Source organism: Delphinapterus leucas, chromosome 9, assembly GCF_059928025.1.
Source record: "Delphinapterus leucas isolate spDelLeu-1000000601 "Yukka" chromosome 9, BTC_Dleu_Yukka2, whole genome shotgun sequence".
In the NCBI taxonomy this organism is placed as follows: domain Eukaryota; kingdom Metazoa; phylum Chordata; class Mammalia; order Artiodactyla; family Monodontidae; genus Delphinapterus; species Delphinapterus leucas.
In genome coordinates this window covers 97,385,898-97,407,062 of record NC_143137.1, presented here as the reverse complement: position 1 = coordinate 97,407,062, position 21,165 = coordinate 97,385,898, and the positions used below count along the sequence as shown (strand labels likewise).

The 21,165-nt window shown below is 45.3% G+C and overlaps 1 protein-coding gene across 1 annotated transcript; it reads left to right on the top strand.

Moving 5' to 3' along the window:
- The first annotated feature begins 9,588 nt into the window (after window positions 1-9,588).
- On the top strand, window positions 9,589-20,146 carry CCDC201 (coiled-coil domain containing 201). Its single transcript, XM_089917883.1, is given in 3 exon segments — window positions 9,589-10,194; window positions 16,619-17,098; window positions 19,917-20,146. Coding segments are annotated over 3 exon segments (843 nt in total). The 5' UTR covers window positions 9,589-9,918; the 3' UTR covers window positions 20,004-20,146.
- The last annotated feature ends 1,019 nt before the right edge of the window (window positions 20,147-21,165 follow it).

Genomic DNA, 21,165 nt, shown 5'->3' with positions numbered 1-21,165 from the left:
ACAAGCTCTCCAGAGGACCCTGATGCTCTCTCAAGTTTGAGGGCATTTAGAAGACCCACGCCATCCCACTGCCACTCAAAACCACACCGTAAGAAGCTGGCAGTGGGGAGTTCAGGGCAGGGCAATGGATAGAAGAGTCGTTGCCGTACTTGGGTGGGGTGGGCAGCATGAGGCGATGGAAGAATCTTGGAAGGAGAGAAGAGACCTGAGCCGTCCCGTCTCCATTCTGCTGCTCACCCCAGATGAACCGTGTGAGTCATTTCCAGCCAGGATTCACTGCCCCGTGTAGCAGCGAAGAGTCTGCCCTTGGGCTGCGGGAAATCCCTAGCCTCTCTGCTATGTTAGGCATAATGTTGTATGGTTAAGCGTTGATGATCATTCTTTGGTGATGAGTTCTGTGGTTTCATAGATGGTTAAAAGTGTCCATGACTTCAATGAGGAGAAAAGGCTGCTGCACCAGACTGGGCCCGTGATGTCCCCCAGGAAGTCCACACTCTCCAGCTCTCTGCACAAAGACCTTAATATGTCTATGGACACATCGGTCAACCTCAAACGTCCGGGATCCCCCTCGCCAAGCCCCATCGAACCCACACAGGGGCCACAGGGTGTCTCCCACCCACAGAACTCAGCAACAACGTAGTACTTTATTCATGCCTTCCAGGCATGAGGTTACACAACTCTGCTAATTCTCTGACCTGGGCAAAGGGCAGGGACCCTGGGACGACAAGTGGGGGATTGCCTCCTGCATTACAATTTCTAGTCCATCACATAGGGCACTGTCACCTACATCAAGTGTGCACATCATGGGGGCATCTCACCCGCATTACAGCATGAACATTGTGGGTGCTGTCACCAGGCAGAGTGAATAAGTGTTCTTTTGCTCCACAAACTTTTCATCGGTTGGTATTGTCAGTATCTGGATTGGGGTCATTCTAATAGTTGTGTGCCTGTATCTGTGTTGTAATTTGCATTTTCCAGATGAAATATGAAGTGGAGGATTTTTTTTATGTGCTTAGCTGCCATTTGTTTATCTTCTTTAGGGATGTGTCTCATAAGGCCTTTGACCATTTATTAATCAAGTTGTTTGTTTTCTTATTTTGGGGTTTTAAGTGTTCTTTTAGCATTTTAGCCAACAGCTCTTTATTAGATTTGTCCTTTGCAAATATTTTCTCCTGGTCTGTGGGTTTTCTTCTCATTCTCTTAACATGTTCTTTCACAGGTCAGAAGTTTTTCATTTTATTGAAGTCCAGCTTATAAATTTTTGTTTTATTGTGTCCTGTGTTTGGTGTTGAATCTATAAAAGTCATCACCATACCCAAGATCATCTAGGTTTTCTCCTAGGTAATCTAAGAATTTATAGTTTTGCATTTTACATTTAGTTCTGTGATCCATTTTGAGTTAATTTTTGTGAAGAGTGTAAGGTCTGTGTCTAGATTTTTTCTTTCTTTTTTTTTTTTTTGCTTGTAGATGTGTAGTTGTTCCAGCACCATTTGTTGAAAAGACATTTCACCATTTGTTGAAAAGAACAAACCGTTTGTTTGTTCCAGCACCATTTGTTAGTCTGCACTGTATTACCCTTGTTCCTTTGTACAAGACCAGTTGATGATATTAATGGGATTCTATTTGGGGACTCCCTAAACTGCTCCACTGCTCTATTTGTCTATTAATTCATCAGTATCACACTCTAGGCTATAGAATTATACATTTATATGTCATAATTTATTTACTATAGACTTGTAATAAATCTTGAGGTCATGTAATATCAGTCTTCCCACTTTGTTCTTCATCAACATGATGTTGGCTTTTCTGGGTATTTTACCTCCATATAAAATTTAGAATCAGTTTGTCGATATCTACAAAATAACTTAGTGATTTTCATTTTGGGATTGTCTTGAATCCATATTTAAGTTGGGAAGAACTGACATCTTGACAATATTGAGTCTTCCTAACCATGATTAAATTCCATTAAATTTATTAAATTATTTATTAAATTCTTCTTTGATCTCATTCATCAGAGTATTGTTTTCCCCATACAGATGGTGTACATATTTTCTTACATTTATACACAAGTATTTCATTTTGGAGGGTGCTACTGTAAATGGTGTTGTGCTTTTAATTTCAAATTCCACTTATTAACTGCTGTTTTCCAAAGGGATTGAATTTGGAGATTGGTTCAAGATGGTGGAGTAAAAGAATGTGCGCTCACTCCCTCTTGCGAGAGCACTGGAATCACAACTAACTGCTGAACAGTCATCGACAGGAAGACACTGGAACTCATCAAAAAAGACACCCCACATCCAGAGACAAAGGAGAAGTTGCAGTGAGATGGTAGGAGGGGCGCAATCACAATAAAATCAAACCCCACAATCGCTGGGTGGGTGACTCACAGACTGGAGAACACTTATGCCACAGAAGACCACCCACTGGAGTGAAGGTTCTGAGCCCCACGTCAGGCTTCCCAACCTGGGGGTCCGGCAATGGGAGGAGGAATTCCTAGAGAATAAGACTTTGAAGCCTAGGGGGGTTTGATTGAAGGACTTTGACAGGACTAGGGGAAACAGAGACTCCACTCTTGGAGGGCACACACAAAGTAGTGTGCGCATCAGGACCCAGGGGAAGGAGCAGTGACCCCTAGGAGACTGAACCAGACCTACATGCTAGTGTTGGGGGGTCTCCTGCAGAGGCAGGGGGTGGTTGTGGCTCACTGCAGGGACAAGGACACTGGCAGCAGAAGTTCTGGGAAGTGCTCCCAGGCATGAGCCCTCCCAGAGTCTGCCATTAGCCCCACCAAAGAGTCTGTAGGTACCAGTGCTGGGTCACCTCAGGACAAACAACCAACAAGGAGGGAACCCAGCTCCACCCATCAGCAGACAAGCAGATTAAAGTTTTACTGAGCTCTGCCCACCAGAGCAACAGCCAGCTCTACCCACCACCAGTCCCTTCCATCAGGAAGCTTGCACAAACTTCTTAGATAACCTCATCCACCAGAGGGCAGACAGCAGAAGCAAGGAGAACTACAATTCTGTAGCCTGTGGAATGAAAACCACATTCACAGAAAGACAGACAAAATGAAAAGGCAGAGGACTATGTACCAGATGAAGGAACAAGATAAAACTCCAGAAAAACAACTAAATGAAGTGGAGATAGGCAACTTTCCAGAAAGAGAATTCAGAGTAATGATAGTGAAAATGATCCAGGACCTCGGAAAAAGAATGGAGGCAATGATTGAAAAGATAAAGAAATGTTTAACAAAGACCTAGCAGAATTAAAGAACAAACACCTAGAAGAATTAAAGAACAAATAGAGATGAACAACACAATAACTGAAATGAAAAATACACTAGAAGGAATCAATAGCAGAATAACTGAGGCAGGAGAACGGATAACTGATCTGTAAGACAGAATGATGGAATTCACTGCTACGGAACAGAATAAAGAAAAAAGAATGAAAAGAAATGAAGACAGCCTAAGAGACCTCTGGGACAACATTAAACACACCAACGTTCTCATTATAGGGGTCCCAGAAGGAGAAAAGAGGGAGAAAGGACCTGATAAAATATTTGTAGAGACTGTAGTCGAAAATTTCCCTAACTGGGAAAGGAAATAGCCACCCAAGTCCAGGAAGTGCAGAGAGTCCCAGGCAGGATAAACCCAAGGAGAAACATGCTGAGACACATAGTAATCAAATTGACAAAAATTAAAGGCAAGGAAAACTTATTAAAACCACAAGGGAAAAATGACAAATAACATAAAAGGGAACTCCCATAAGGTTAACAGGTGATTTCTCAGCCGAAACTCTGCAAGCCAGAAGGGAGTGGCACGATATATTTAAAGTGATGAAAGGGAAGAATCTACAACCAAGATGACTCTACCTGGCAAGGATCTCATTCAGATTTGACGGAGAAATCAAAAGCTTTACAGACAAGCAAAAGCTAAAAGAATTCAGCACCACCAAACCAGCTCTACAACAAATCCTAAAGGAACTTCTCTAAGTGGGAAACACAAGAGAAGAAAGGGACCTACAAAAACAAACACAGAACAATTAAGAAAATGGTATTCAAAATATAAATATCGATAATTACCTTAAATGTGAATGGATTAAATGCTCCAAACAAAAGACACGGGCTCGCTGAATGGATACAAAAACAAGACCCATATATATGCTGTCTACAAGAGACCCACCAGACCTAGGGACATATACAGACTGAAAGTGAGGGGATGGAAAAAGATGTTCCATGCAAAAGGAAATCAAAAAAAAGCTGGAGTAGCAATACTCATACCAGATAAAATAGACTTTAAAATAAAGAATGTTACAAGAGACAAGGAAGGACACTACATAATGATCAAGGGATCACTCCAAAAAGAAGATATAACAATTATAAATATATATGCATCCAACATAGGAACACCTCAATACATAAGGCAAATGCTAACAGCTATAAAAGAGGAAATTGGCAGTAACACAATAATAGTGGGGGACTTTAACACCTCACTTACACCAATGGACAGATCATCCAGACAGGAAATTAATAAGGAAACAGAAGCTTTAAATGACACAATAGACCAGATAGATTTAATTGATATTTATAGAACATTCCATCCAAAAACAGCAGATTACACTTTCTTCTCAAGTGCACACAGAACATTCTCCAGGATAGATCACATCTTGGGTCACAAATCAAGCCTCAGTAAATTTAAGAAAAATGAAATCATATCAAGCATCTTTTCTGACCACAACACTATGAGATAAGAAATCATTTACAAGGAAAAAAACATAAAAAACACAAACATATGGAGACTAAACAATATGTTACTAAATAACCAAGAGGTTACTGAAGAAATCAAAGAGGTAATCAAAAAATACCTAGAGAAAAATGACAATGAAAACACAATGATCCAAAACCTATGGGATGCAGCAAAAGCAGTTCTAAGAGGGAAGTTTATAGCAATACAAGCCTACCTCAAGAAACGAGAAAAATCTCAAATAAACAATCTAACCTTACACCTAAAGGAACTAGAGAAAGAAGAACAAACAAAACCCAAAGTTAGTAGAGGAAAGAAATCGTAAAGATCAGAGCAGAAATAAACGAAATAGAAACAAAGAAAACAATAGCAGAGATCAATAAAACTAAAGGATGGTTCTTTGAAAAGATAAACAAAATTGACAAACCTTTAGCCAGACTCATCAAAAAAAAAGAGGGAGAGGACTCAAATCAATATAATTGGAAATGAAAAAAGGAGAAGTTACAACAGACACCGCAGAAATACAAAGCATCATAGGGGACTACTACAAGCAACTCATGCCATTAAAATGGACAACCTGGAAGAAATGGACAAATTCTTAGAAAGGTATAACCTTCCAAGACTGAACCAGGAAGAAATAGAAAATATGAACAGACCAATCACAAGACCAATCATCCACATATATTGGATTCTTCAATATATGCAAATCAATGTAATGCACCAAATTAACAAATTGAAGAATAAAAACCGTATGATCATCTCAATAGATGCAGAAAAATCTCTTGACAAAATTCAACACCTATTTTACAAAAGAAAAACCTCTCCAGAAAGTGGGCATAGAGGGAACCTACCTCAATGTAATAAAGGCCATATATGACAAACCCACAGCAAACATCATTCTCAATGATGAAAAACTGAAAGCATTTCCTCTAAGATCAGGAGCAAGACAAGGATGTCCACTCTCGCCACTATTATTCAACATAGTTTTGGAAGTCCTAGCCACAGCAATCAGAGAAGAAAAAGAAATAAAAGGAATCCAAATTGGAAAAGAAGTAGTAAAACTGTCACTGTTTGCAGATGATATGATACTATACATAGAGAATCCTAAATATGCCACCAGAAAACTATTAGAGCTAATCAATGAATTTGGTAAAGTTGCAGGATACAAAATTAATGCCCAGAAATCTCTTGCATTCCTATACACTAACAATAAAAAATCAGAAAGAGAAATTAAGGAAATAATCACATTCACCAGTGCAACAAAAAGAATAAAATACCTAGGGATAAACCTACCTAAGGAGGTAAAAGACCTGTACTCAGATAACTATAAGACACTGATGAAATAAATCAAAGATGACACAGAGGGAGAGATATACCATGGTCTTGGATTGGAAGAATCAATACTGTGAAAATGACTACTACCCAAAGCAATCTACAGATTCAATGCAATCCCTGTCAAATTACCAATGGCAATTTTTACAGAACTATAACAAAAAATCTTAAAATTTGTATGGAGACACAAAAGACCCTGAATAGCCAAAGCAATCTAGCAATCTTTAAGGAAAATAACAGAGCTGGAGGAATCAGACTCTCTGACTTCAGAATATACTACAAAGCTACAGTCATCAAAACAATATGGTACTGGCACAAAAACACAAATATAGATAAATGGAACAGTATAGAAAGCCCAGAAATAAACCCATGCACCTATGGTCAAGTAATCTATGACAAAGGAGGCAAGGATATACAATGGAGAAAAGACAGTCTCTTCAATAAGTGGTGCTGGGAAAACTGGACAGGTACATGTAAAAGAATGAAATTTGAACACTCCCTAACACCATACACAAAAATAAACTCAAAATCGATTATAAACCTAAATAAGACTGGACACTATAAAACTCTTAGAGGAAAACATAGGAAGAACACTCTGACATAAGTCACAGCAAGAGCTTTTTTGACCCACCTCCTAGAGTAATGGAAATAAAAACAAAAATAAACAAATGGGACTAAATAAAACTTAAAAGCTTTTGCACCACAAAGGAAACTATAAACAACATGAAAAGACAACACTCAGAATGGGAGAAAATATTTGCAAATGAATCAACAAAGGATTAATCTCCAAAATATACAAACAGCTCATGCAGCTCAATATTTTAAAAAAACAAACAACCCAATCAAAAAATGTGCAGAAGCCCTAAATAGACATCTCTCCAAAGAAGATATACAGATGGTCAAGAGGCACATGAAAAGCTGCTCAACATCAGTAATTATTAGAGAAATGCAAATCAAAAGTACAATGAGGTATCACCTCACACCGGTTAGAATGAGCATCATCAGAAAATCTACAAACAACAAATGCTGCAGAGGGTGTGGAGAAAAGGGAACCCTCTTGCACTGTTGGTGGGAATGTAAATTGATACAGCCACTAAGGAGAACAGTATGGAGGTTCCTTAAAAAGCTAAAAATAGAATTAACATATGACCCAGCAATCCCACTACTGGCCATATACCCAGAGAAAACCATAATTCAAAAAGACACATGCACGCCAATGTTCATTACAGCACTATTTACAATAGCCGGGTCATGGAAGCATCCTAAATGCCCATCAACAGATGAATGGATAAAGAAGATGTGGTACATATATACAATGGAATATTACTCAGCCATAAAAAGGAACAAAACTGGGTCATTTGTAGAGATGTGGATGGACCTAGAGACTGTCATACAGAGTGAAGTAAGTCAGAAAGTGAACACCAGATATCGTATATTGACTCACATATGTGGAATCTAGAAAAGTGGTACAGATGAACCAATTCTCAAGGCAGAAATAGAGACACAGATGTAGAGAACAAACGGAGGTACACCAAGGGGAGAATATGGGGGGGGATGAATTGGGGGATTGGGATTGACTAATATACAGTAATATGTATAAAATAGGTAACTAATAAGAACATGGTGTATAAAAAATAAATAGAATAAATTTCAAAAAAAGAAAAAAATGGATTGCCTTTTGTATATTAACCTGTATCTGCAAACTTGCTATAATAACTAATTAGTTCTAGGATTCTTTTTGTTGATTCTTCCAGATTTTTTTTAACATAGACTGCCATGTCATCTGCAAATAAACACAGTTTGAGTTCTTCCTTCCCAATCTATATACTTTTATTTCCTTTTCTTGTCTTATTGCATTACCTAGGACTTTCAGTACAATGTTGAAATGTAATGGTGAAAGTGGTCATCCTTGCCATGTTCCTGATCCTATTGGGAAGGCTTTGAGCTTCTCACCATTAAGTATGACTTGGTTGTAGGTTTCTTGTAGATATTCTTTACAGTTGAGGAAATTCCCTTCTATTTTTAGTTTACTGAATGTTTTTATCATGAATGGGTGTTGGATTTTGTCAAATGTTTTTTCTATATATGTTGTTATTATTGTATGGTATTTCCTTAGCCCATGATGTGTTAGATTACATTAATTTATTTTTTAGTGTTGATCCAGCCTGTATACCTGGGGTAAATCCCATTTTGTCAAGGCATATGATTCTTTTTATACACTGTTGGATTCGATTTGCTAATATTTTGTTGAGGATTTTTGCTTCTATGTTAGTGAGAGATATTGGTCTGTAGTTTTCTTTTCTTGTAATGTCTTCATCTGGTTTTGGTGTTATGGTAATGCTGGTCTCATAGAATGGGCTAGGAATTCTTTCCTCTGCTTCTATATTCTGGAATGTTATAGAGAATTAGTATAATTTCTTCCTTAAATGTTAAGTAGAAGTCTATGTGGACCTGGTGCTTTCTGTTTTGGAGAGTATCTTGGCATTTTCTCTTTGCAAATTTGAATAATTTTAAAGCAGTGCTTGTACTATGATATTTTGCACTTATTTATTAATGAAGTTTACATGTTTCTTCTCCTCAGTTGTGCTTTACAAAGAGTACCAACTATTAGCCTCTTATTTATGACCTGGGGTCAAAGGCAACATTGAGCATATCAGTTATGTAGAAACTGTGCTAAGAATTTATGTCTTAGATATGGAATTGTAAAGTTGATGGGCCACAGGAGTAGATGTGAATAAGGCTTAGAAATAAGACATGTATTTCACTCCCAGGTCCTGGATGCAGGAGCCCCAGCACACCATGCAGGGCCACAGGGGAAGCACCAGCGTGGTCAGGAGGTAGAGAATGGTAGCAAGGGGAGAGCCAAGGCCATGGCCTTTATTGGGGTCTCCTTGTGAAAGGCAGGGCAGGGCAAGGTGAAGCGCTTAGGACTGGCTAGTTTGAATAGTGTTGGTGGCTCTAAGCTATAGAGTTGGCCTCTGGTTGCCTGGTACCTGGCCCTGGGGTGATTACGGCAGAAGAATTTTGCCTCCTGGGGAACACAGCCCAGATAGAATAGGCCTGACTCTGGATTGGTTTGTTCCCATATATCAAAAACATGCTCCTGGATGAGCCCTTTTCTATCTCCAAGAATTGGCTAGCCAGGGAGGGCCAGTCTCTCCCAGCCAGAAAGGTTTGTAAGGTGCCAAAACATCATACTATACAGAAAAGAAAAATATATACAATACGGAAACAATAAGTAATTCATTGTGCTGGAGTTCAGAAGAGGCACCAGTGTACGGTGGAAATGGAAACCACTGGAGGAGCATGACAAGTCTTACAGCATGGGCAGCAGGCGTGCTGACAAAAGATGCTGCCGGCTGCTGAGTATCTACCATGTGCCAAGCATCGTACTGAGGAATTCCTACACATGATCGGAACACACAGTGGGGTGACTCTCATTGGCCTGGGCCCACACCTTCTCAATGACCAGAGCCAGGCTCTGAAGCAGCCCTTCTTACACCAAGAGCGTTATTTGTATCCGTAATGCAGCTTTCAGTGTGGCAGACTAGCAGGCATGTGCGTGCCTGCAACTTGGACTTGAATCACGCTTGAGTTCAGCCTCCCCAGGTCCTCACCTGCACGGTGAGGGGAATTCGGGCTTCTGGGCGTCAACACAAGGGATGTAGCGGGCTCTCGGCACAGATCAGGAGCTTGGAGGGTGTGGGTCAGTGTCTGCCATGGGCCAGGCCTGGAGTCCCTGCAGGGCCCCTGTGCATGCCCAGGCCCCCGCACATCTCCCCAGAGGGCTACCCGATGTTGTAGTGAAGGGCACTGATGACCGGTAACACTGTGTGCTAGACTAATGCGACTCTGGACACACACTGAAGATTTCACAATGTTTTCATTCACAAACACAAACAGAAGAGCCTTACGTTATACTCAAAGCGGTGTGCCCAGGTGCCATGAGGTCAGGGGGACCCTGGGGGTGTACTGATGCAGCAAGAAAACATTGGGCCAGACCTCAGGGTGCTGGACAGTGTCCAGGCAGCTCCCACCTTATTCACTCCAGCACTTTGGGCAAACTCTTCCCCTCTGCAATCTTCGGTTTCCCCATCTGGAAAATGATGGACTGTACCAGGTGAGCTTTATTTTTTAATTATTATTTACTAATTACATGGTTTTTTTAGAAAAACGTAAAATGGATTTAAGTGATGTTAAAATTTCCCATCATGTTACCTCCTAGATATTACCAATGTTCCCATTTCCATGAATCTCTTTTTGGATGTGTGTGTGTGTGTGTGTGTGTGTGTGTGTGTTTATGATGTGTATATGTGTGATTTTTAAAACGGGATCACACTATACCGTCTGTTCTACAGCATTTTTTCATTTAATATATTATGAACATTTTGTCTACAGTGTGTATTTACATACACAAGCATACATGTGTGTACATACATGCACATGTACACGTGTACACATGTTGACACACAGATTACTGGCTGCAGAGCATTCCTGTCCTTAAGATGTGTGTGCACTTCTATCAGGGCTCTTAAAGTTAACGCTCCACAGACGTAAGAGGAAGTGAGTGACTACTTGGTCTCATTGTCTCCTGATGCTTCTATAAGTGGAACTGCCCCTTCAAAGGTCGTGCGTGCTCTCAAGCCTTGCACCCAACGCTGAAAGCTGACCTGCCCTCCGGGAGGGCTGTGGCCACCGAGAGCCCAAGCAGCAGGGTGGCGAGGGCTCCCTTCCACCACCCACAGCACCTGAGCCTGGAGAGCCTCCCCAGTGTGATGGTCTGTGCCAACAGAAGGGGATGGGTCCCCAGTAGAACCCCTGTCTCTGACAATCTCCTTCAACACTCTTGGGCGCCTCCAGGATTCAGGGATCTCAAAGCATTAGGGTGTGACCTCAGATGGTGCCTCAATTTAAAGACAAAGGAGAGAACGGGGACAAAATCCAGCCACCCAAAATCACACAGCAACTTAGTGGCAAAGTTCAGATGGATAATACTTTTTAAAAATACCAGAAGAGTAGCAAGGGCAAAGCGTGCTGATTTTGGAGTCAGACAGTCTGGGGTTCTCGTCTTTTCTGTTGTTGTTGTTCATTTTAAAGTATTATTAGTCACACCTGAGAGTGAACGCGTTTATCAGATCTTTCCCGAGAACAGGTTTTTCAGAGGGTGAGGATTTAGTGGTTCTGCTAGGCGCCCATAAATGATCTTGAGAAGCTACCCCGCCCCCCTCGCGGCTTAGTCTCCTCCTCATTGAAATGGGGATAATAAACATGCTGCTCTGGGTTCCTCTGAGGCTGAGATCGTGTCTCAGAACCAACATTCACAGGCTGCGGGTTCAGGTTGGCAGCCGTTGCTCTTCTCCGCTGCGTCCTCCCTTCAGCCCCTCCCCACCCCCCCAAGATGCTTAAGGCGAGGTGGGAGGTTAGTGTGTTAAGTGACCGGTATTCTGAGGTGGTGTTACCATTCGTTCACTCAGCATCACCTGGGAGTCATTAGAAATGCCAATTATGGGTCCTCGTGCAGACCTACTTGCGGCTGGGCCCAGCTGGGGGCTCCAGCAGGCCCTGGAGTGGTTCCAATCAGCTCAAGTTTGGGACTGCGGAGTCCGATTGCTGCGGTCACCCTCAGCTGTCCTACCTTCTGACTCTGCACTCCAGTCACGACAGGGCATATCTCTGGTCTCGGATGCCTTGGGGACTGAGGTGGGGCGATGACCTCCACTCCTTTAGGATGTGGCGGCAATGTTAGTAAACCAGTTGGCACGCTGTGAGGGCACCCACCTGTGGGCCCTGACTTCCTGAAGGCCCGGACACACAACCCAGTTGCACACAGAGGAACCTGCCAGGTGGAGCCGCTCAAGGCTCGGGGCTCCACCCCTGCGTGGCTCTTGCACCTGCGGGGTCATCAAGGGGAGACTGCATACAGGTGGGCTCCTGCACGCCTGCGTGGGCCTGCCGTGTGGACCCTGCGGGTACTTCAGGGCGCAGGGGCTCACCGTGCACTGCAGCTCGCCAAGGCATCTGGTCCCCGCTGAGAAGCAGGATGGACCCCGGGGCGCAGGTAGCCCAGGGCAGGATGTGGGCGAGGCGGCAGGATGGGGGCGAGGAGGGGGGATGCGGGCGCGCAGGCAGGATCGAGGTGGGGCGGTGGAGAGGGAGGCTTCTGGGTGTGCCTGGGGCACAGGTAAGCCGGGGCACGATGGGGCTGGGGGGTGGGGGGGTTGGTGGGGTGCCAGGGACCAGGCAGGAGGGGAGGGGTGCTGCAGGCGGCCGAGGTGGGGGGCACCAGCTTCTGCCGCCGGCTGAGGCAGAGGTAGGATCCGCCTGAGCTCCTGGTAGGTCGGGCAGGTCCCGCACTGGCATCAGGGGGCCTCCTGGTCCTTGGCCTGGGGACCCAGGCCCACTTTTCTCCCTGACGGGCAACCTGTGCTCGGAGGCCCCGCTTGTCCAGGCACGGCACCCAATGCGCCATCCCAGAGACATCAGAGGGGGTTCCCTTGTTCTGCTGCCCCCCGCCCCCCACACCCCTCATCCCCCAAACCCTCTGTCCTGGGTCTCGGCCTCTCTGGGGAAAGCCTGGAGGCCCAGGGAAGCAGTGGGCGGCAGAGGGGAACCCATGCAATGCCTTGCTCCAGAAGCGAAATGGAAAGCGGGGCTGCACAATTAGGTCGCAGGCCCCAGGGGAAGTTCAAAACCTGACCTTCATAACCCTGTATTTTGGCTCCAGTGGGACCAGCTGACTCGAGACCCCTCAACCACTTCCATCCCAACCAGGGGATTCCTGGGGGGATTTCTGAGTCTCGGTGTGCCTGTCTCTTCACCAGCCAAGTAGGGCTTTCTTTTCTTTTTCATTTGTAAAGAGGTAATACATACCCATGGTTTCAAAATAAAAAAGCATAAACAGGTACACAGTGACTCCCGTCACCCTCTGTCCAGCTCGCAGCATAAGTAAACATCATGTTTTTAGCCTCTTCTGGAACTTTCTTTAGATTCTTTTTTTCCCTCCGTTTGTACAAAAGGACTCTACCTAAAACAAAGAGATCTTTCCTTATCTGTATATTCTTTTAAAAATTGTATATAAAACACTGTTAAGGGTCCTTGCACATTTATCCATTAGGCTGTCAGTTTTTTCCTAGATATTAGAAAATTAACACCTTATTTATCTTTTCTAGAACTTGTGTTTTATCTTTTTTTCATTTAGTATATCATCTTTTTAAAAAAATTATATTTAGTTTATTCTTTTCTTTTATGGCTTCTGTATTATGAGTTATTAAAAAGCCTTATTTCTGACAAATTTACAGAGGAATTCACCACTGTTTCCTTCCAATTCTTATATAGCTTTGCTTTTATACATTTAAATATCCATTTGGAATTTATCATGGTGAATGATGTGAATAAGAATCCAACTTTGTTTTAGATATTTTTAAATTATTCTGCTTTTTCCTAGTAATCTATGAATTTTTTAAGAATATAATATTCAGTGCCTTGTAATTTATTTTATATAAGCTATGAGGTAGGAACATGTTTTTTACTATTGTTTTGGGTTTTTTCCAAATGACTGACCAGTCAGAACAACATGCAAATAGGAAGAGAGAAAAAACCTCTCTTCCCTACTCCTTTGAAAGCCTACCGTTTCCCATATGACTGTCGAGACCATCTTTTTTTTTTTTTTTTTTTTTTTTTTTTTGCGATACGCGGGCTTCTCACTGCTGTGGCCTCTCCCGTTGCGGAGCACAGGCTCCGGTCGCGCAGGCTCAGCGGCCGTGGCTCACGGGCCCAGCCGCTCCGCTGCATGTGGGATCCTCCCAGACCGGGACACGAACCCGCGCCCCCTGCATCGGCAGGCGGACTCTCAACAACTGCACCACCAGGGAAGGGAAGCCCTGGAGACCATCTTTTTAAAACAATACTAATTTTTTATCTGTAAGCTTTGTATATATATTTGTAAGACAATACTAAATCATTTTTTCTGTAATACTAAAACATTTTTTCAATATGTTACAATATCACTTTATTAAAAAACATCAAACTTCCAAAATTGAATTATTGGCTCTTTATTCACTTTCATAAATGGGTTAGTTAAAAGTAGCTCCTGTTAATAAGAATATCTTCGCTAGGGCTTCCCTGGTGGCGCAGTGGTTGAGAGTCTGCCTGCCGATGCAGGGGACACGGGTTTGTGCCCCGGTCCGGGAAGATCCCATATGCCGCGGAGCGGCTGGGCCCGTGAGCCGTGGCTGCTGAGCCTGCGCGTCCGGAGCCTGTGCTCCGCAACGGGAGAGGCCACAGCAGTGAGAGGCCCGTGTACCGAAAAAAAAAAAAAGAATATCTTCGCTTGAAGTTTCTTTTTTGTAAAAGCCCAGCCTTCCCCCTCACCCCACGTCTTTATTCTGAGATCTCAGTCCCTGTTTGAAGTAGGAAGACTTAGTCTCTTTGGACAAGTGCTGATTATCTTCCAAGGGGTTTGGATCATTTATTTTTCTCCTTGGTCTAGCAGGGGCTAAAAAAAAAAAAAAAAAGTGAATTATCCTTACTACTTTATTTCTGTTTCTCCTTATTTCTCCTTGGATTTTGCTCTATGAGTGCGGATGCTATACTGTCTGGTGCAAAGATAATTATAACAGAAAAGCATTTGGGCTTTTATTTTTTATTACACTGTACTTTTGTGGTCTTGATGTATTTTGCCATGAATTCAGCCTTTTCCAATATAAATAGTGAAGTCGCTGAATTTTTTCACTTGTTCTTCTCTGATTGTCTTTGCCATCATTCTACTTCAAAACTTTCTGAACACCTCATCTTCAGTGCGTATTGCTGTATACAGCGTGGAGTTGGATTTTCTTTCTAATCCAATCTGAGAGTCTTTTAATAGGTGAGTTTTTTCTCTTTGCATTTGATGTGGCAGCTGTTTGAACTTGACTTCACCAAACAAGATAAGTAGATGATAAGTAAATGAAAAGATGTTCAATGTCATTGGACATTACAGAAATTCAAATGAAAACTACTATGCAAATGAGATACCACTACTCACCTATTAGAAAACTGAAATTTAAAAAAATTTTTAGGGGCTTCCCTGGTGGTGCAGTGGTTGAGAATCTGCCTGCCAATGCAGGGGACACAGGTTTGATCCCTGGTCTGGGAAGATCCCACATGCCGCGGAGCCACTAAGCCCATGCGCCAAAACTACTGAGCCTGCGCTCTAGAGCCCGCGAGCCATGACTACTGAGCCCACGTGCCACAACTACCAAAGCCCGCGCGCCTAGAGCCCGTGCTCCGCAACAAGAGAAGCCACGACAATGAGAAGCTCGCGCACCGCAACTAGAGAAAGCCCGCACGCAGCAACGAAGACCCAACTCAGCCAAAAATAAATAAATAAAATAAGTAAATTTATGATTAAAAAAAAATTTAAACTGACAGTACCAAATGCTGGTGAGGGTGTGGAAGAAACAGAACTCTCCCTCGCTGCTGGTGGGATGGAAGGGATGGAAGAATGGCATAGCCACTTTGGAAGACAGTTTGGTAGTTTCTGATACCAACTCATTCTCTGGAGTAAATCTTATCTTTCAGGTTTATTTAGAGTTACGTTAATCCATTCTAAGCATTTTTGCTAAAGGAAACAATGTTCAAAAGGACCCCAAGGGCTACACAGAAGACGCCATGTAAATGATCATGATCAGTTCATCCTCCCAGGAGGAGGGGGCACTTCCTCCCTGCTTTCTGGCGGAGCTCAAGGCATCTTGGTGCATGAAGCCAGACCTCCACAGACGTGGGCATCAACAGCTCTGATCCACAGCTCGTCTCTTCTGCTTACCTGCTTCTGGTCACTCACCCCACCCCGCCTTGATGTTCCCCTCAGTTCCTTGATGCAGATCACACCCACCTCATAAGAATACTGTGAGAAATCCAGGAGAACAGATTTTGAACGTTACAGCACACTCCATGGAATAAATGTGTCCATGGGAAGCCCTCCCTAGACTGTATTTTCAGCACCTCTAATGGTTTAATCAAGGATTTATTTTGGAAGAAGAAAAAAGGTGGCCACGATGGACTCGCTGCTGTCTGTCATGGGGTTTGGCACTGGGATATTATCAAGCTTTTCAAAAGCATCGCACCTCACCCCACTCTCGGCATCTACACCTGCACAACACAATTCCACTTACGTACTAAAAACCAGAGTTTTGTTTCTTCATGTTGAGTTTCAATGTTGAGATGATTTCATTGACATTTCAATTTTTTTTTTTCTGAAAAAATATTACCTGAAAGTCATCTGTTTTTTCAGTCCTATCCTTAAAAACCATCTTTCTGACGGATGCTTAAAATTTTCACCAAAAAAAGACAAAACAATTGAAAAGGCAGGCACAACATGAGTGTGATCTTGTCCTGTGATGGGTTTCATCTTGGTGCTGGAAGCTTCCCTCTCTGGGGCAGAACTGGAGTGTCTGCCTCATGGTGGTTGTACCTCAGGAATGTGCCCGGTGGGGCTTGGTGCCGGGCCCAAGGCTCCACTTGCTGTGACCTTCTAGGATGCTGACCTCTGTGCTTTGTTTTGGCAGCTTCCTGAGTTGAGCTCCTCTGAGGATGAGAGCTTTTCTTCCGTGACCAGACGGACGTCCCTGACAAGGGTCCTAAAGCACAGCACCCCAGAGGGAGCTGCCCCCAGCTGGCACTCAGGGCTACTGGGCGATGTCCCCTCACGCCAGGAAGGGGGCTCTGCAGGCGGGTCCCCACTGCCTGTGCACTCCCCCTGGGACCTCCCTTCGTCCCCGGGAGAGCTCAGCCCCAAGGCCCCCCTCAGAAAGAGGCGGCTTTCCACCATCCGGGCCTCTGAGGTGTCCAGTGGGCAGCTAGGATCCAACTCGGACCCCTTTGCGCTTGAGGAAGATCCACCCGTGCCAGCCTCGGTCACCCGGCGGCGGCAGCAGCAGCAGCGCAGGTCCCCCCGAGCAAGGAGATCGCCACCAAACCCGGGATTGCCCGGGATCCCGAACACAGCCAGGAGGAGGCCACGGGACCTGAAGAGGCTGGCTGCTGCGGTAGGACCTGACCCCCACCCATCCCCTGGAGCTCTCGGTCCCTGCCCAAGGCCCCCTGGGAAGCATCCTGGTGGCAACTGAGAGAGCAAACGCTGCCCTTTCCTCACTGATGGGCCCCTGGCCTGGGCATTGTGAGGTCACCAGGACTGGAGGAGATCGTCCAGCTCAGGGCCCTGCCTGTACCCCATCCTTCCCCCACTCTGAGGGGTCCCCGTGACCCCACGGGAAGGACCTTTGCTTGTGCCATGAAATATGTGCCTCCCACGGTTCCCCTGTGCTCCCCAAACTCCTTAGCATAGCCTGCCTTCCCGTGCTGTAGGGATGAGACAGCACAGGGTGGGAGTCCCCAGAAAGCCCCTTGCTCTATCCTCCTCTCAGCCACGAGCCCCTGCAGCCGCACCTGCTCCCCTGTTCTGGCCGACCTCGGGGTCCTGATGGGTGGAGGGTCTCCTGGTCCCTTCCCACTGTGAGCTCTGCTTCCCAGCCCCTCAGCTGGTCCTCTGGTGACCTCATGTTCTAGGAGCTTCTCGGGAAGGGCCACTGCTGTGGACACTGCTGCCTTGCCTTTCACACGAGATCCTCTGCCCATTTTTAATTTGGGTTTGCTTTGGGGCTATTGAGTTATATAAATTCTTTATCTATTTTGGATATTAACCCCTTATCAGATATGATACGATTTGCAAATATTTTCTCCCATTTCATAGGTTGCTTTTCATTTTGTTGATGGTTTCCTTTGCTGAGCAGAAGCTTTTTAGTTTGTTTTTACTTTTATTGCCTTTGCTTTGGTGTCAAATTAAAAAATCATCACAAAGACCATTGTCAAGGAGCTTACCCCCATGTTTTCTTCTAGGACTTTTATGGTTTTAGGTCTGACATTCAAGTTTTTAAGCCGTTTTGAGTTGGTTTTTGTGTATGGTGTATGATAGTGTTCCAGTTTCATTGTTTCTGCATGTGGCTGTCTGGTTTTTCCAACACAATTTATTGAAGAGACTGTCCTTTCCTTATTGTACATTCTTGGCTCTTTTGTCATAAATTGACCATATGTACAGGGGTTTATTCCTAGGCTCTCTATGCTGTTCCTTTGATCTATGTGTCTGTTTTTATGCCAATACCATACTGTTTTTATTACTATGGCTTTGTAAAATAGTTTGAAATCAGGACGCATGATGCCCCCAGCTTTGTTCTTTCTCAAGATTGTTTTGGCTCTGTGGGGGCCTTTGTGGTTCCACATGAATTTTTAAATTGTTCATAAAAATTTTTTTGTAAAAAATGCCATTAGAATTTTGATAGAGATTGCACTGAATCTGTAGATGGCTTTGGGTAACATGGACACTTTAACAATATCAATTCTTCCAGTCCATGAGCACAGAATATCTTTTCATTTATTTGTGTCATCTTCATTGCCTAGTGGTCTCTTTTCTCTTTCCTGTCTTATTTTTTCACCCTACTTCTTCAGAGTGTCATTCGGTTCTACCTTCCAAGGTTACCTACTGCAGGATGACTTGACTTTCCAGGAGCTCCCTCATTCCCGTAAGTTCCTCTCATTGGCATTTTGCCCCCTCTGCTTGGCTTCACTTGCCTTTCTGGGGCCGCTGCTCATGGAGTGAGTTTTTCTGATGCCACCCTCCACACCCTGCTGAGTCTCAGGACCGTGCCTGGTTGTAGTCAGGAGCAGGTAATTACCAGCAGATAAGAAGCTCTGTGTGCATTTCTGGGTGGGACCTGTCGACCGGGGGCTGCCCAGGGGCCTCGGCTGCCTCTGCATTGCAGGACAGATGCTTCCTCTCACTGGTCAGTATCCCCACAAGCTAATGTCCTTCTGCTAGGAGAAGCATGAGCCTGGCTGGAATATTCTGGAGCTCAAGGAGAGAAGGGGCCTGCAGGTCTCACTGTTTTTGGTGGGGGGAGATTGCCACAAACCCTACCTGCCCCCAGCTGAGCCTGGGTCCCCAGAAACAGTGCAGCCCCTCCATGCAGGCAGAGACCCTCTTCCTCAATCACTGGGACAGACACTGAGTCCTCCACAGCACCAGGCTCTCCCATTCCTCATTTTGCCCCTAGGGCTTGCCTCTATTTTTATACTTTCAGGGTATTTGGGGGACCCTGACCCACAGCGGGCCTGCCATCGGTGGCCGGCAGACCCCAGCCTTCTTTCCTTTCGCCTCCGCGATTGTCCTCTGAGATCCAGTCCCCACACCAAACACCACGGGATCTGGCTAAGCCACCTGAGCCCTGCCCCCCTCCACTTTCTGTGTGCCTCTGCCTTGTTCAGCAACCTAAGTCATCCTGCTTCCATCTTCCCCACGCTGTCCTGGGGACCCTCTCCCTCCCTTCCCTGCCCTGGGCAGCTCTGGAAGAGCCCCTTGAAAACACAGCAGGGAAATGGCCCGTCTAGACAGCCTCACACAGACACTCACCAGCAGGTGCCAACCACCCCTCACGTTCCCCTAGGGACCATGCCTAGCTGGTCCCTCCTTGTTCCTGTCCCCTCCCCAGTGACCTCTCTGTGCCCTTGTCAGACCCAGATCCTGGGGTCCTAACCCCATCCACTCACATACCTGCCTGTCCCCACACTGGGATTCGGTCCTCTGGGAGGTTGCTAGCTCCGTCTTGGGGTCATGGTGCCCGGCATGCGGGGGCGGAGCCGTGGATGCTGGCGAGGCCAGCTCTCACTTGTGAGTCCTGGGTGGTGCCCGAAAGTCAACCCGTGTGAGGGTCTGCAGCCCTGGGTGGGGACCTGCTTTTCCAACACAGATTGTCTCTAGCAAAGGTCAGTGCTCCTACAAGGTAGACCTCAGAGATGCCTTTCTTTTAACAGACAGAGCGGCTGAGGCAGTGGGAGATCCACCAGCTTCAGAGCATCGAGGAGGCCACCCAGCACGAACTCACCATCGAAGACGACTGAGCGCTCAGCCCCGGGACCGGGACGCAGCTGTGCTCAGGAGCTCCTGCTGTGGCCTGACTTACTCATCTGTCCACCCGACTGTCTGTCTGTCTGTCAACCCCGCACCTTCCTCAGGACTTGCCCTGGGTCCAACCTTGACCTCCGTTGCACCTCTGGGTGGGTTGGGAGGAACTGGCTTATGATCTTGTTACTCAGATTCCAAATGTGGCTTTCAGAGGTGCCAACTGAGATGAGGGGATAGAGGAAGCAGGTACAGACAGGTGAGGTGGATGCCCCAGGGCCACCCTGGAGGTACCCGGAGATGAGACGTAACCCATCTACCCTGTCTTCTTCCCCAGCACGGCCAGGTGAGCCTGAGATGCTGGGATGACACAATGTAGGGAATAGGACCAAGTTTCACAGGTAAATACCAAGGAGCTAGGCAGCCCACCCAGCTGGAGAGGACAGGGTCTTAGACTGCCACTCCAGGAAAGGGCAAAACAGTGGCTCTCAACTGGAGGGCATTCTAAGACTTTGTGGTTGCTGGTTTGTTTAGGGTATTGGGGGGCGGGGTGAGGAATTTAAACCCCTGCAGTTGTGCGGGGCTGTCTCCTGTCCCGTCCTTCTCTAGAACTGAGCTCTCTACCTCACTGCTTAGGATAAAGATCCCACGAAAGGGCTGGAGGTTTCTGTGACCCTCATACAGTAAGGAAAAAAAACGGGTGCCCAGGGTACTTCAGTCAGCATAGCCCGGCATCAACGTCCCAGGTCCAGGCATTTCTGAGACACGTCTGTTAGCGGACCCGCTGTGGTTATGAATACAGAGCTAGATTTTATCCTTGTAAATGCTTACACACCACCCCTCCACTTTAAAAGTGTTTTTTTTCTTCCTTCTAAAAACCAAAAACGCTTACGTTTCCAGTGCCATTGTGTGCTGCCTCCGCAGCCCATCCTCCAGGCCAGTCATCCATGACCTGGGTCTTCTCAGGGACGCAAATAAAGCCTATTGCTAGAGCAGAGTCCAACCGGGCACCCTAAACAGAGCCTCAGGCTGGCCTGAAACGACAGGAGTTGGCAGATTCCAAGGGACGGCAAGGTTGAGGATGGTCTAAGAGAGAGGGAAGAGTCTTACTCTGGAGCTGCTGGGTGGGTGGAGGGCATTCCAGATCAGAAAGATGCTCCC